General features: G+C 32.3%; 1 protein-coding gene across 1 annotated transcript in view; it reads right to left on the bottom strand.

Annotated features, from left to right (window-relative positions):
* Window positions 1-1070: 1070 nt before the first annotated feature.
* The window catches only part of LOC132757788 (uncharacterized), a gene marked incomplete at its 3' end in the record, with an annotated part of 30307 nt that continues 14986 nt past the window's right edge, over window positions 1071-16391 (bottom strand). The window contains exons 5-15 of the mRNA XM_060749175.1: window positions 15035-15101; window positions 14586-14615; window positions 14193-14243; window positions 13886-13986; window positions 8972-9075; window positions 7383-7504; window positions 5665-5831; window positions 5174-5317; window positions 2802-2958; window positions 2079-2348; window positions 1071-1282 (exon numbers count right to left, since the gene is read on the bottom strand). Of these exons, the coding sequence (XP_060605158.1) occupies window positions 1071-1282; window positions 2079-2348; window positions 2802-2958; window positions 5174-5317; window positions 5665-5831; window positions 7383-7504; window positions 8972-9075; window positions 13886-13986; window positions 14193-14243; window positions 14586-14615; window positions 15035-15101 (1425 nt within the window). The remainder of the gene's footprint in view (window positions 1283-2078; window positions 2349-2801; window positions 2959-5173; window positions 5318-5664; window positions 5832-7382; window positions 7505-8971; window positions 9076-13885; window positions 13987-14192; window positions 14244-14585; window positions 14616-15034; window positions 15102-16391) is intronic.

The raw sequence follows: 16391 nt of genomic DNA, 5'->3' as shown, positions 1-16391 counted from the left end.
TGCAAATTTAATATATATAATTAAACTGTATTTAGCATTAGAATTGTAAATGTCTTTGGATAGCTTAATAACATAACATTATACACTAATTTACTAAAAATTACTTCAACTATTTAAAATCATTCTCTATTCTGTCGCTCGGCATTTCCATCGCCATGAGTCTACAATTAGTCGCCTTAGAAACCGCCTGAGGCAAACAGGACGAGTCAACGACAGACCCAGATCAGGCAGACCACGGAAAACAACGCCACGCGAAGACCGTCACATCACGACGCTTTCTCGACATAACCGGTTTATGTCCAGTGGGAAGATAGCCCGAGATCTCATGAATACTACTGGGACAAGGGTGTGCCTCAGAACCGTGAGAAATAGGCTTCGCGCGGCAAGGCACACTTGATACTGAACTCCTTGTGAATTTTGACGCCTTACCCCTAACGTCTTTCAGGCAGTACAGTGAGGTAAGGCAACAGGGTTTTGACAATTTATTGTTACAAACTAATTGAAAACTAAATGCTTTATTCAATTATGTACTTGGTTTAAGTCAAATTGATATAGTTTCAATAAACCAGTGAAATATTTCCGAACTTGCTAAACTTTTTTCTCTCAGTATATTTACTATACGGCAAAAAAATCATATAGCTGTTCACTTCAGAATCTTTAATGCATTATATTTCCTGTAGATAGAATAAAGCAATTACATTCTTCAGACCTACATCCCTTTCTCAGTTATAGTAAAACAGTCGAAAGTACCAGAGAATATTTCGTGCACCTTCGTAAATATTCCTAAATATTTTAAAAAAGATTTGTGTAAGGTCACATACATGTATTTACGCTTCTAATGAATGTTCACAAAACAATACGCTTTCTGATAACGCTCTGAGTTCGTCACACTTCGGAAAGTATTTGTGATAGATAGTTCTCACAAACTTAAAAGTCGTTAAATTTCAACTGTTATTGTAAACTTTGGTCAATACTTACAGATTTTAAAATTTTATCAAATTTGCAAAGCTTCGTGCAATCAATTTGCTCAAAAGAACCCTATAAATGTCCACAAAGTGTATAAGTCTTACCATTTGGTTCAACTGGTTCAGCGTGATGTTTGTGAAGATTAATTTCACATAGTGCTGATGATTAAAATCTATTATCCATGAATAACAGTAGTCACTTCCTGTTAGATATGGATAGCCTATAGACATTATTACTGAAGCCTTTTGAACATATAATGCGTTCGTAATTATCGTTGTATTACCCTCTATAAAACTTGGAAACAGGTCAACAGCATCTGAAGGAAACATATATTATCAAATATTAGGTTACTTGTTATGCTTTTCTTTTCCTATTGTTTATTATTTCTATAGTAAATAAATAAAATGTTTCAAGTGATTAATATAGGGACTGGAACTACCAGTTAATCAGCCGAAGACATACTATATGTTAAATATAATTTAATTTTTATACGGTCTCTGTTCAGGTTGGTTGTGTATTGAGTCTTATACATTTCCTACCTAATACTTAGCAGTGTGTGTAAAGTTTCGTGCTAAATGAATCAACGTATTTTGAAGTAAAATCAAGAATTCAAGATAAATATCAAGTTAGGATCTGATTACAATTAATTGTTCTATATGAAACGGAATATCAAACACAGAATGAAGGAATCTAAAATGATGAAAACTCCGGAAAACTGAAAAGTAATCGAGAGCAATGAAACAAATTATCAATAATGAATGCAGACTCAGTTGATTTGTGTCTAAAAACGAGTTGTAATGAAAGGTTGAATATCTCTCAGTGCACAAGCAATTACTTGACTATTTCTATTCCAAGCTATTAAAGACACGACACAAATAGAGCAACACTTAAAAGCTGAACAACACGTTTAAAGCTGCAAGACATCCGATACATGCATTAAAAAGTAAAAACAGTTGCTCAAACTGGTGTTTATTGCTTTCACAATGTGTAATATTTAACATAAGGTATACGCTATGTCTAGAATTCAAATGACATAAAAATGTCAAGGCGCTGTTTATTTTTTAGTTAAGTATCTCTATTTTTATCCCATTTTTTGTTGGAAAATATCTCACCTATCGTACACGTTTTAGCTGTTAAATGTTTAATGTCAATCTGTATTGAGTCCTTGTTTGGTTCAATCTGTGGCGAGAAATTTTTGACATTGTCGTCATAATCTGCTGAGTGATCTATGGTCGTATCATCTTTATATTCGTTGAAATAGTTAATAGACAAATAATCACTTGATAAAGTGAAATCTGCACCGTCCCCCGAGATTTCGTCGTAGTGTGTATCACTGACATGTGTTTTTATTTTGTGGACACATTCCGGCGAGATTGGTATTCCTGTAATATTAAAATAGAACTGTTTGTGAAGCGAATGAAGCTTATTTTAAGAGCAGAACGGCCAATCTATTAGTTTTTTTTTTTTGTTTTTTTTTTTGTTTTTTGTATTGTTGTTTTTTGTTGTTGTTTTTTATGTTTGTTTATTTGATAAGGTTTTGAAAATGTTTTATTTTGATTGGGTTATGTTAATATCATATTCACTTCTTAGATATACAGTCCTATTACCTTTTTTATATTAACTCGAATATACCAACCAAATTTTCGTACGTCCTAAATAAATATCTCAATGCAGCACTTGCTGAACAGCTTTATTCAGTATCATAACAATTGTACTAAATGTGAGTCGAACGAATTGGGAAAAGAGTACTGTGTACATTTCCGGTCTACTTATTATGTGTTAACCGTTGATTTTGAGAAATATAAGAAAAGATATATGAAAAGAAATATGAATACCTGAAAGTTTACACCCATGAATTTCAAATTGAAGACATATTTCTTCCGCCTCGTCACTTTCATTTAATTCCAACTTGATTAAACGTGCAGTAACTGAGTTTTGAAGCAAAAATGATCTATTCTTGCGAGACGTTGATTGGTCAAAATCAGTTTTCAACTATAAAATAAAGCATAAAATGCGAAGCAGTAATACATACTTAGACATATTGAAACATATGCACGTAATTAGATTGTCCATCAGAAATATTATAAAATACTTGTTTTGACAAAATACTTAAAGACAATCATCAGTGCTGTTTTTTATGCGAGAAATGTTTAAAAATGAATGCATCTTAGCACATAAAACTTGACTCTTAATAGGTTTCGTTAATTTTTCATTTTGTTCTCTCAACGGATTCACCTCTAGTACATGTACAAAGATTCAGACTCAAGATTCAATCTTTGACGGCATTTTCATAGTCTTCTTACATGTAGGTTTAATATGAAGATGTCACAGGTGTAGAAATATACCTATATTATCCCTATATTCTCAAAATACTAATACCATAATTTAAGCAGTATGACGTAAAATTGTAAATCGAATATTCACCTTTTCTCTTAACTAATCTTTTGTTATTAAAATGGTTTTATTTGATGCACATATGTTGATCAGTAAGATGAAATCATTAAATTAACTATGATAAAAGAATACAATTTGCTACAGTTGAAAGTTCATTTGATCTGTCATGTCATGGTCCCAGTGTCCTAGTCGTTAGAAGAAAGTGTAGCGCCTCGGCAACAAAGACACAGAAAACTTGCATAACCGAGGTGTTTGCACTGAACAATGAACACCGAAAAGGTTTTGTTTTAGCCTTGGAGACGGAAAAGAAATCATGGTCAGGTGAATACAGTTAATGGGGGGAATAATAACTACATTTGTTTGTTTCAGAAAGTATTGCACTTTAAATGCCTTATCCGATGCCGCGTTCCAATGCAGCAATTTGACACTAGCCAAACCTGTCGCGCGTCTTCGTTTTCGAAATCATTTGTTAAGTTTGCAAATCTTGAAAAATTTCGATTTAACAGATTTGCCTGTTGGAACATCAGCTTGATTGAAGGATCATGAGTTGTAAAGAAAATGGCATACATTACCTTCTTTATACTGATAACCTATTTCCAATGCCTAGTACTTTGACAGACTTTATCGTCAAAGTCTTGTGTTTTTCTTTCGTTTTATCTTATCAAAAAGAACACATGTTTGTCAACAGTGTTCGCATTTTCAAAAGACCGTGCATTGAAATTTGGAAACTGTTTAAGCAACATCTTACTGCATTGTACGCGAGTCTTTTTTCTGCTCATCTTTCAGCAAATTCATTTATCACAGATCTTTCTTATTAAAAAACATAATTTTAAATCACATTTGAGAATGGTATGAGCTTCTACTATTGCGATTTCAACCATACAATTTGCCTTGCGGTGTATCTTACAACGTTGTTTACTATTTCTTTGACTTGAGCAAACATCTTAACAAACGTTGCTTGGGGGAATACAGTCATTGGGTGAATGTTCTGTCGAAATTTACGCACATTTGTGTTCATTAAACCAACGATAAAAAATGCTTAATTTTGTCCACATACAGAGCGGATTTCACCCTATGCCAAGGAGGCAACGATTTTTTAAATTAAGACCTGTTTAAATGGCAAACTTTGATCTTTTACTAACCATTTTGTATTGTACTATACGAGTAGTCAATCGACAACGAGCTATAAAAATAGCTGAAGTAAACGGATTTTAATGCAATTCATTGTGATATCGATGTATACCTGGCATGTATATTTACGAAATAACCTTCATTTTCTTGTGGTTTTCGCAAAAAAAAATTAAAACGTTCTAGAGGCATTAATATATGAACATTCTTCGTAGATAGGTCTGGGTTACTTTGAGTTTATGCGGCAAGCATGAACAAAAACGAAACAGTGGCATGACGTAGTTAATGTAGGTAATCCTGAATCACATTCATCAATGCATTACTTATTAATGGCCTTTCATCATAATTGTCTTCTGTTGTATCAACTTTGCGCAAATAATATTTATGATAAGAACACAATATGTCTATTTAATGAAAAAGAAGGGATATGTCACATTTTCTAAATATATGAACGCCGTGATTAATGCGTAAATTTAAGTATTTTCATAACAAAAAAATATTTTTATCCAATACACTTTACAAAAATGGTAGATGCTGCATATCAATTCGATGCAATTGATATAATAAGATATCTATAGTAGATGGTCAAATTTGGTAAGATGGTTAGACTGTTTCCATAACTCAAGATATGCATGTGATTGTTTGACATAAATGTCAAACATTTCATAATAATCTAATACATTACCTTTTTGCTATAAATGTTTAAGTTATTTGTCTGATTCCCATACAGAAGATAGAATGAGTCCCAGCTTCCTCTTGAATGAATATTTGCTCCATTTGAAGCATATATTGTAACCCCTTCAATTTTCGTTACTACTATTAAATCAACCTAAAATCACAAATACACTTAAAATTATCTGTTCATTTAAATTACTGAGCACATGTTAAAATATTTAAACGTATAGTTTAATGATACCGTTTAACTAAAAAGCTGTTAAACAAAACGTAGATCATTGTACATGTAGACAATGAAAAGTTGCATCTTTTATTTGTTTATCTTTGGTTAAAAATACTGTTTGTCTTAAAAATGACATTCTACAACAACTTTATGATATTAGCAAGTATAACATATTTTTATAAACATGGCTTTTGATTTCCAAAATATTTCTTTTAGAAATGACACTGAACATATATCAAGAAAGTGTGAGTGATATGATGGAATTTAGATTTTCAAACCATAATCCAGGGATATGCATCCTTCACTTTATCATTGCACCAACCATCTGAGGAAGGTCTTAAATTGAAAGGTTGATAACGTTCTGACCTTGATGAGACAAATATTTGATTATTTTGAATACTCCCATCACTCATTCCAAGATCTTCATTACATAATTCTCCATCCACTGTAAAAAGGTAACACTGTTTTGTTATTTTATCATATCTACCACTTTAAGTGTAAATTTAATCCACCTTTTTAACTATAAAATACGTTTGCGTTTAGCCAGCTATTCGATAATTTTTTTCATCAAATAGATTACTGAGCAATAATTTCTTTAAGAGAAAAACTTCGAATTCTGTTTACCCCCTCAGGAGTCTACACACTGGTTTAGGTCTTCGCACAGGATAGTATATAAGAGGGGGAAAATCATGGCGGAAAGCATGCCCTATAGGTGCCCCTTTTTAGGGTATTTTGTCGTCCATTTTGTTATCATGTAGCAATTAATTCTCGATACTACTTGGCTTGCTTAGAGCAGGCGGTGAACGGGTTGAAATGGTCAATTTAATATAAGAGGGGAAAAAATCATGGCAGAAAGCATGCCCCATAGGTGCCCCTTTTTAGGGTATTTTGTGGTCCATTTTGTTATCATGTAGCAATTAATTCTTTATACTACTTGTCTTGCTTAGAGCAGACGGTGAACTGGTTGAAATGGTCAATTTAATTGTGTATGTCGAGGAACGGCGACAATTATCGTTTGTATTTGATGGATTTACTACACTCTCGCCGTGGTTTGTGCAATAAAATTAAGTTAATAATATAACGAATCAATATGATTGTTTCCTAGACAAAACCAACAACCATTTTCTAAATAAGATTTAGAGTGAATTCAGCATTTGATACTGACAAACATTAAGTTTTAACAACTCTATAAAGAATGACAACCTAAAGCTTTTACATATAGCAGTTGACTTGATGAAATTGTATGTCAAAGAGAAAGTGAAACAACTGATGTAGTATATTGGAATTGAAAAAAACAGCCAATTAACGGAGTATCAAAAACTATATACTATTCTTACTGCGTCCTCTATGGATCTTGCTGTATGTTGGTGTTTTTGAAGATGTGATTTCTATACAATAAAAGTACAAACTATGCATAATGTACGATATTTTACAGGCACACTCTGTAGGTCATGGTAAAGCAAATATGAAGTTATTTATGCATCAAAAAGATATTGTTGAATTAAATATAACTAATATGAAATTTTAAAAATGAACGATTTACAACATGATATTCGATTATTAGACGAAGCACAGCACATTTCATTTAAAAGGCCAAATTAATCAAAGAAATGCTTGTAATTTCAATTCTCAAAATGGGTTCGACTTTAGTGTCCTGTTATAGTTAATTCCAAACGTTTTATCATGGGCTATTAAGCTATAATATCGTTTGCTTCTGATACATTTCAACAATAAGTTCAGTTATAGTGATTTGGTAGTTTGTATAGAAGTCAAAATATCGTATTGTTTACATTGTGCTACATTTATAACGAATAATTTCATATCAAATTGTACTTTCTTCAGGTGATAAGGACCCAACATGCTATAAATAATTTATTCATGAATTACTTAACACATGTTTATTCTTTCTATTTATTTTAGAGGGTAAATTTGCCTTTAATTTAAGAACTATATTATCCAATACATGTACATCATAATATAATGAAGAACAGCTTACTGGATTCCGGATCCACTGTATAGATCTTAAATGATGCTTGACTCATCAGTTGCGATTTCGATGCTGACAATGATGAAGTCAAGACTTCAAAATCCAAGGCGATGTAACGAGCACGAACATGTCTGAAAAAGAAGTATAATATTTTCCCTTAACCCTTTACCCCATATATACGCGAAACAACGCACTTTCGACCCCCATTCCCTTTATTAGGTCTGAAATAGTGAAAATGTCCTCTTTGGGCCCAAAACACATGTTTTCGTTATACAAATGTTGCTAAAAAGAGTGAGCACTTTTCGGAGCCGCCCACAAATCCAAAAGATACATCAAAGGGTTGCTAGAAGTGGGATGTGCCCTCTTCTGTTTTGGGGATTGATAGGGGGCGGAGTCCCCCATATCGCCAAGAAAATTTTGACCCCAGGTTGATCATAAGGTTACGTGTAACCAACGCTGGAAAGCCTTTGTCTCTATCTCAATCCCATGAGAAGTTACAGCACTTTGAAATAAATTTTGATGGAAAAAATCGAGGCAAAATAGTGATTTTTTGCAATTTTGAGAGATGTCCCCTTGTTGCCATGGTAACAGGAAATTTTAAGACTGAGACTGTTGTGACAAAGGCAATGGTCCATTCAACATTTGTGCCAAGTTTGATTAGTATTGAAGCATTTTTCATAGTTTCATAGCAGTTTGACCTTGCAACAGGAGGCTTTTCAGTGAAAACGCCCATTTTTCACAATATTATTATGAGGGAAAGGGTTAATGTTGTATTGTTTTACGTGAAGAGGGATTATATGCGGTTACAACTTGTGTAAGTAAAAATGAAAACTCTTTTTCTAAAATGTAAAAGAGAAATCTAAAAAAGAGAGAAAAAATATAGATAAATAGATTAAAAAATCAACTTCCTTGTTTAGATTGCCTATAAGGTAGTATTACTTCAATGGCGCTATTTTACCTAAATGACAGCATTCCCAAACATTGATTTTTATCGTTTAATAAGATTGTTATCATTAAAAGTATACTAATAATTCAAAATCGCACATTTTTTATTTCTATTTATATTTTTTAATTTATTTTTAAGGGTTGGGCTACAATAGATAAAGCCTCACATATAGATGAAACTATTTCTATTAAGAAAGTCTTTTCAACCGACTTGCTAAAACCGAAAAGTGACTTTACTTTGCCATCATTATAAAGCCTGCATGCAGTATACAACGCACTCTTAACCTGATATTAATAGATTAATAATAAAAATAGATTAAATTACAAAACACATGTTTACCCTTTCATTAGAGAGTGAAAACTGTGTTTATTTGTAAAAATTAATCTGCCTTTAATTAAAGTAATAATTGAGATACTCGGTAAACAAGGGGGTTTTCACTTCTAATTCCGTGGTACAAACTAACTTTTACAATTAAAAATTGGTGAAAACTACATTTACTTAGTTCTCACTATATATCGATTATAAGCGAAAAACAAATTACGGTACGGTTTTAAGGTCTAGTTGCGCTAAATTTAAAGTTGTAACTTTAAAAGTTTGTTTGTACCCCCGCATTAGCTGTGATTTTTTTTCCTACAGTAGGTCTATACAGCACCTTAAGAACAAGTGATCATTCTTGTATGTATAAATGCACTTCAGTGCTTCACCATAAAGAAATCCCCAATTCATCTCGCTATGCCAGCATTGTCGGAATTTTTGCTGTAAAATAAATGTTAAAAATACTTAGTTTGCTTCATAATACAGGATATGACAAAAAGTGATTTTATGTTTAGGTACAATATACACTTGTGATCATAAAATACATAATTTTCTCATGTAAATGTAATGTAATCAGAATGGATGAGATTGTAAGGGCACAACCAACCTAAATTTTCGTTATCTTTCTCAGGTGATATTTATCTCACATGTTCATTGTCCACTTTTGGGATCATACAACATGTGCATTAAATGTATCTTATACATAATTTATGTGATAAAAACGTTTGACTTGAGAATATATACGCACAATAAAACAAGTTCGTCGTATACGAATGTATAACGGAATAAAATCTAAATAAAAAAGAAATGAAATTTTCAACGACACCGTAAATTTTTTGCACTGGTTACTTATTAAATTGGATAAAAACAATTTAACTTTTCTTAAGATTCTCATTAAAGATACATTTAATCTGCTACTGCTAGTTTCACAACAAAAATTATGTTTTATGAGCATGACCATTCAGCTGGTATTATGAGCAAATTTATCGATAAGTAAGCTTCAATTCATTTGACTCTTAAAGTTAAAGTGCATTGATCCATAATAAAAAGTCTGTTATAGAGTAAAAATAGTATTTGGTGTCAGGCATAACAACAAACCATGGAAGAGTATAATACAATGATTTATTTTATGATTTTCAGTTGATTACTGATTTATCCGTGAAAATTATATTTGATACTTTCACAGTGGAAATTATCAAAATATAATTTCACACTTTCTGAAGATGTGGTACACCAATTTTATTTTTGCTGACAATTCTGATAATGTCAGGCTGTTCAAAGAAAAGCAAAGCTGAACCTAATTGTCAAAAGTAATAAAAAGAAGAAAATTTACTTCTATTCATTCAAATTACCAATATCAAAATATCATCTCTTATTTTTTGTTTCATTTATACAGTCTGAAAAATACATTCACATGCAAAACTGCTGTTAATGACATTTGGTCATATTTTAGTATCCTATGAGCAATTACTGCCGTATGTTTTATGAAAACTTGAAAAGCAGTGATAGTCATCAGCCCAAAGAATAAGTAAACAACCCAGCGTTCGTTAGGCAGCCTTTCAACTTTCCAAGTTTTCCAATTTCAAAACCGCTTTAGGAATGTTTACATTTCTGTCAACACTTACTTATTTTCTGTTACAATCCTCAAATACATTTTCTTACTTTAAAAAGGTGTATGACTAACAAATCCAAATGATATCCCTCTGAATCAAACACAATTATTTCCCCCCGTGAAATACAACTTTAAAAAATGGCGGCCGCTTACATTTAACGAAGCCAGGTCTAAAATAAATTCGCAATAAGTAACAGAAATATTGATGGATGGTTGGCTTTTTATCCTTCCATAAGTGCTTGTTTTTATTATAAAAACAAGCGATCATTCATATTTTGTTAATAAAATGAATAATATAACCGCCATTTAACGTTGATTGTCGAACTTATTTTTCTGCCCAAAACTTCCTGACGTGTATTTCATGCGAAATTCGACTGATACATGTACATAATAGATGCTACCAGTGGGGAAATCAGATTTTAATATCAAAATAAATATCAATGAAATTTCGTTTTATTTTTTTAAGCATAAAATGAAAAGAAAATTTGTTTGTTGTCGTGTAAGATGTTATTTTATTTCATCTTGTGAACTTCGTCTTACTTCAAAATTTCATCTTACACAGAAACAAACAAATATTCTCCATTTATCTATTTAGCAGATAACAAATAGTTCTAGGAAAAATATTATCTAACATATAACTATGCTAAATTACCTAGAACTTCATCAGCATTTTTTATGTTATGTTTTATAAGAATATCCAAGGGATAAATTTCAGTGGTTTTTATCAACACAAAAAAATATTTAAGGAGACTTTGTCCCTTGTAGAACACTTAAACGTATTTCCGGCTAAGGACGATATAAAACATATAGTAGTTTATGGTGACAAAAAGTTTTGTATGTCTTTGTGCATTCATTCTATATTGTTTTACGGAATTTAGTACGACTTAAGGAACAGACTTTTTTGGGAATTTATTTTAGCCAATCAACAAACCAGGTTTTATCACGTGGTCTGATCAACCAATCAAAATTAACAAGCCATTAGTCTTTGTTTACTTTGCGTTCGTGAAACGCTCGCTAAAATTTGTCTTATAATTTTGGAAAAAACAGAAGTTTTGGATACATTAAAGGTTATCCATTACGTCTTATGTTACTCATTAACTTTCCTGATATTCAGGACTAAATATTATTGGGCGGCGACCCCGTTTTATAACTTTAAAATGGGCGCAAAGGTGGCAGTCACTAGCATTGTGAATTAATTTTAGTTGGATTATGTAATTCTCGTAAATGAGACTTCGAACGTGACTTCCAACGAGGTTCAACATGACGGCACCCAGTTCGCAGAAGATACAAATTTTCGGTCACTCTTTCGTACGGCGTTTGAAACGATTTATTGTGGACTCAAAATTACACAACTTTCATCTTCATTTGGATGGGTGTCCCCTGATACAATATTCAGGTTTCCCAGGTGCAACTGTGCGGTCAGTACGGGATCATTTAGATGCAGTTGTTGATTTTCAGCCAAATATATTAGTTCTTGTTATCGGAACCAACGATATTTTTAACCCTAAGGAATCTCCAGAAAGTGTTACAACACACATTTGTGATTTAGTGGACACGTTACTTTTCGTTATTGGAGTTGAAAAAGTCATAGTGTTTCAGACTTTACATAGGTTAGATTCAATGGGACAATCTCGTTATCAAGTCGATTCAGCATGGTTCAATGAAAGAGTGGACAATCTCAATATGCTATTAACAGACAGGTTGAACAGTACTGACCATAGAAGATCTTATTTATGGAAGCTAAAGGGTTTCTGGTCCACAGAATGTAAAGCGAGAAACTTTGCTGCAGATGGTTGCCACCTATCCCATACAGGTCAACTCCGTTTTATAGGCAATATACGAGCAGCTATTGTCGCCGCCTGGAAGAAATCCATTTGTTAAGATGCGTACACATTTCATATCATATAAAAGTTTATTTTATATGCCAGCTTATATTTAAAAATTCTTATTCGCATATTAATTATTGTAAGAGAATTTTTTAAACCTTCAATGAGATTTTAAAGATCTTATCTTGACAGCCTATACCACATACACATGGCTAAGATTTCAAAATATAACCACCTTCAACAATATTTATCGCATAATTTGGTTATCATGGTTTTATTTATATTTCATTGATCTATTCTAAGCCTTGGGATACCTTGCTATAATTTTATTTTTTATACTTTATACATCTGGCTTTTCTTTTTACTTCACATTTTGACTAGTTGCGTCGCAGTTCTGCTTAGCAGTATTTGTATTACAGTTGCATGGCTTAGTTGACACGCCTTGCCTTTTTTGTTCAATTTTAAGTGCAGTCACTTGGCATTGCTTAGTTTATACGCTCTGCCTTTTATGTGATTTCACATACAATTTACCGGGTGCAGGGCTTAGTTAAAACGCTCTGTTGCTCGCTTGGCATTTCTTAGTTTACACGCTCTGCCTTTTCTGTGTTTTCACATACATTTTACCGGGTGCAGGGAGGGCTTAATTAAAACGCTCTGTTGCTCGCTTGGCATTGCTTAGTTTACACGCTCTGCCTTTAATGTTTTTTCACAGACATTTTATTGGGTGCAGGGCTTAGTTAAAACGCTCTGCTGCTCTTACGTCTGCATTTATTTATGCTTGGCTTAGTTAACACGCCTTGCTTTGTGATTGTCCGTTCTGGGATAGTGTAGGCTTTGCTTAGTTTACACGTTATACCATTTTCTCATTTATCGCCACTACTTTATGCTAACTACTTTTCTTCTGGTTTCTTGGTAATCATAGTTATAAATTCAGATCACTTTGTTAGTGCTCTTCATTATGTACGGCAATCATCTTATTTATAATACTTTGCCTTCAATATTTATCATGCGGGCCTGCAGTCAAGCTTTTTTTTCGCATTTAGGGGCTTTAATTTTCAGTTTATATCAGTTTTTAATGATTATTTGGTGGTTTTTTTTTGCAGATGAAGCCTGGCAAAAGAAAGGCAACAAAAGCCACTTGTTCATGCTGCCCGCCGCCTCCAGCAAAAAACAGTACAACCAAGTCAAAAACTAGAGTTAAGAACAATGTTAGTGCTACAATAACCAATACAAATGAAGTGCCATCTACATCTGCCAGGCAACAATCACATGCTATTAATTTAGATCGGGCCAGTCTTGATGACAATATTTCAGCTGCTGACAATATTCAAGCTGCTACAGATAACAGAGACGATCCCACAGGACAACAGCAAGTGCAAACTGCGGAAGAATTTATGCTACCTCTACTGGACAAAACATAAATTATGATTAGAAAATGCCATGGAGAAACACATGAAAAATGAGATGACTTGAGCAGGAATATCTCTGAAGTTTCCGTTTACGTTCGATCATATATGTTTTTCTATAAAAACAATCAAGTTTAACAGAATGCCGAAGTGGCTAAAGGTCAAACACAAAAAAATATGGCACGTTTAAAGCTCTTCAAGGTACAAACTGATCAATAAGATAATACAAGGTGATCAATATCCTTATTTTCATTTACAAGTTATACTAAAGAAGCCAGCGTCATTTTAGAAATAAAATATAGTACAAGTTTCAACATAAAACATACATATTTACAAACGAATACACGTTTTTTAAAACAATAAATTAAACACATGCTTTAAAATATACAATAAAAACATACACTCACCTCGTTTTTGTCATCGAAAACCATTTCAATTCTAGACACATGCATAGAACGCCGCAAGTCAATTTGATACCATTCCCAGTAAATTTTCTTTAATTTTACACCTTAAATAAATGGCATCAAAATGCTTATTAACAACACAGAATGTTATTGTTTAAATTTCTATTTTTACCTTGGTTTACAAACGTTTTTTGAATATTTTGATGCTGAACTTAAATATGAGTATATTTAACCCTGCAATATTTTGTTTAACTGGGATGTATATAACTAAACATTGAATAATTGTTTAACTGGTTTGTTAAAATCATACCGTTACGTTTTGAATTAAGGTTCCAATACACGTCGAAGCCCGAAACCAACTCTGTAATATAAATCATTTAAATTACTCATATTTATAAGAAAAATGATACAGGTGGTACTTAATTCCCTTTCAATGGTGGGATTAAAGAAAAACAATACCAAAAACTAATGGAAATAAAATTTAAATGGCAAAAATACATCTCTTATAAGTCAAGGAAAATAGCACGGATTATGAAGGTCTGATGCCTTGAGTTTGAAGGAATACACATATCGAACAATATCTACTTACTAATTGAAAGAAAACATATAATTGTAGTCATTAAATATGTGACATATTAGAGAAATACAATAATTTTCAAGTCATCTACATCTTATGATTGATGGCAAGTAAATTAAAACATACGTGCCGCCCCGTCAACTAAATCATCAGCAACTAAAACAGACAAATGTTCATGTAGTATAAAGTTTATTCTATGATACAAATCAAAGTCTATTAAACATACTGACGCAATTGTGAATACATTCAACATATCAAGTGTCTCGACTGTGAATTAATTTTAACATAAGATGATGTTACAATCTCTTTTTCATTGTATGTTAAATTGACTATGAATATTGCATAACAAATTCAACATGCCATCCTAACATGTTCTTTCGAGCTTTTTCCATTGAAATTTATGTCAGAAACAGACAAGTCTATGGCATTTAAATTTGTAAGTATAACTCTCTTATTAGATAAAGATAAAGCTCAACAACGGGTAAGTAAACTATATATTCACGAGGTGAGCTACGAACATTATGTAGTAGATAAACAGTAATGTAAGGTTTAAAATGTACGAGAAATGTTGTAACCTGGGACAATGCCGCAGAAATATTTTCGCTCTGTAGAAGAAGTGGACATTGGACACGTGGTTCCTTTCTGTAAGACAAATATTTATATATCGATCTTTAATATAAATTTATACATGACTCTTTTCAATATTCATGCAAATGGAATTCAAATAAATAAAAATAAGATAATATTGTTTATAAAATACTCATGAGTGGTATAAATAGTGATTGTTCTTATAAAACACTTAGATCAATTTAAGTCATGAGGTTATTGTTCAGAAGTGATTAGATGTTAATAACAAGAACAACCAGTGATCACATGTGTCGCCTCGTGATAACCATAACTCAGCAAAATATCATTGAACCTAAAATTATGTGTAATATATACAAGAATTTTGAGCTATCAATCAATCCTGTAAAGTTTAATTGAAAATGCATTAGTGGTATAACAGACGAAGTCCGGACAAATTTCAAAATCAAAATCATTAAAAGGCCAAAACTCTTACAAAACTCAATGAACCGCAAAATGTAGATGAGATGTACAACAAGACATGGCCTTGATCAGTCCCCTAACGTTTTTATAAATATGCACCAGTAGTTTCTGAGGAGAAATCCAGACAAAATTCGGTGTAGCTGGCAACACAAAAGAAATATTCAAGGACAATAACTTAAGATCTTTCAAGTGAAAAGTCAAAACTTGATTATAATGCACAAGTAATAGACCTTATCAATAAATCTTGTAAAGATTAATTGAATTTGCATATGTGGTTAAGAGGAGTAGTCCGGACAATCTTAATTAACACCCTTTTTATTCAAGGGCCATAACTGCGCCAAATGGTATTCAAAAAAGTTTAAAAAAAGATAATACTGTTTATAGAATACTCATAATGATACAAATAATGCGAAGAACCCGTGTAATATGCGCATGTGCTTCACCTACCAATAAATCCTGTAAATGCTTATTGAAATTGCATTAGTGGTAAAAGAGGAGTAAGTCGGAACAAACTTTAGAAAAAATAGAAATAATTACATGGCCATAACTCAATGAACCTTTTAGAAACCTATTACATACACAACTAGATTTGATACTGATCATTCCTGTGAAGTTTGAATGAAATTGCACAAGTAGTTTTTGAGAAATAGTCCGGACAAGCTTCTGTTTATCTGGCATCACACATAAATACCTTTTTTATTCAAGGGCCATAACACGATTAAAAATCATTCAACCGGAAAACCAGTGCAATATGCCCAATAACTTGAGCTACAGATTAATTATGTATGGTTTCATTTACATTGCATTAGTAGTTTAAGAGGAGGAGTCCGGACAAATTTTGAAAATAACAATTATAAAAGGGCCATGACTATGACAAAATCATTG

Source organism: Ruditapes philippinarum, unplaced genomic scaffold (genome assembly GCF_026571515.1).
Source record: "Ruditapes philippinarum isolate M1 unplaced genomic scaffold, ASM2657151v2 ctg9069_1_1_1_1, whole genome shotgun sequence".
In the NCBI taxonomy this organism is placed as follows: Eukaryota; Metazoa; Mollusca; class Bivalvia; order Venerida; family Veneridae; genus Ruditapes; species Ruditapes philippinarum.
This window is presented reverse-complemented; position numbering and strand designations above follow the sequence as displayed.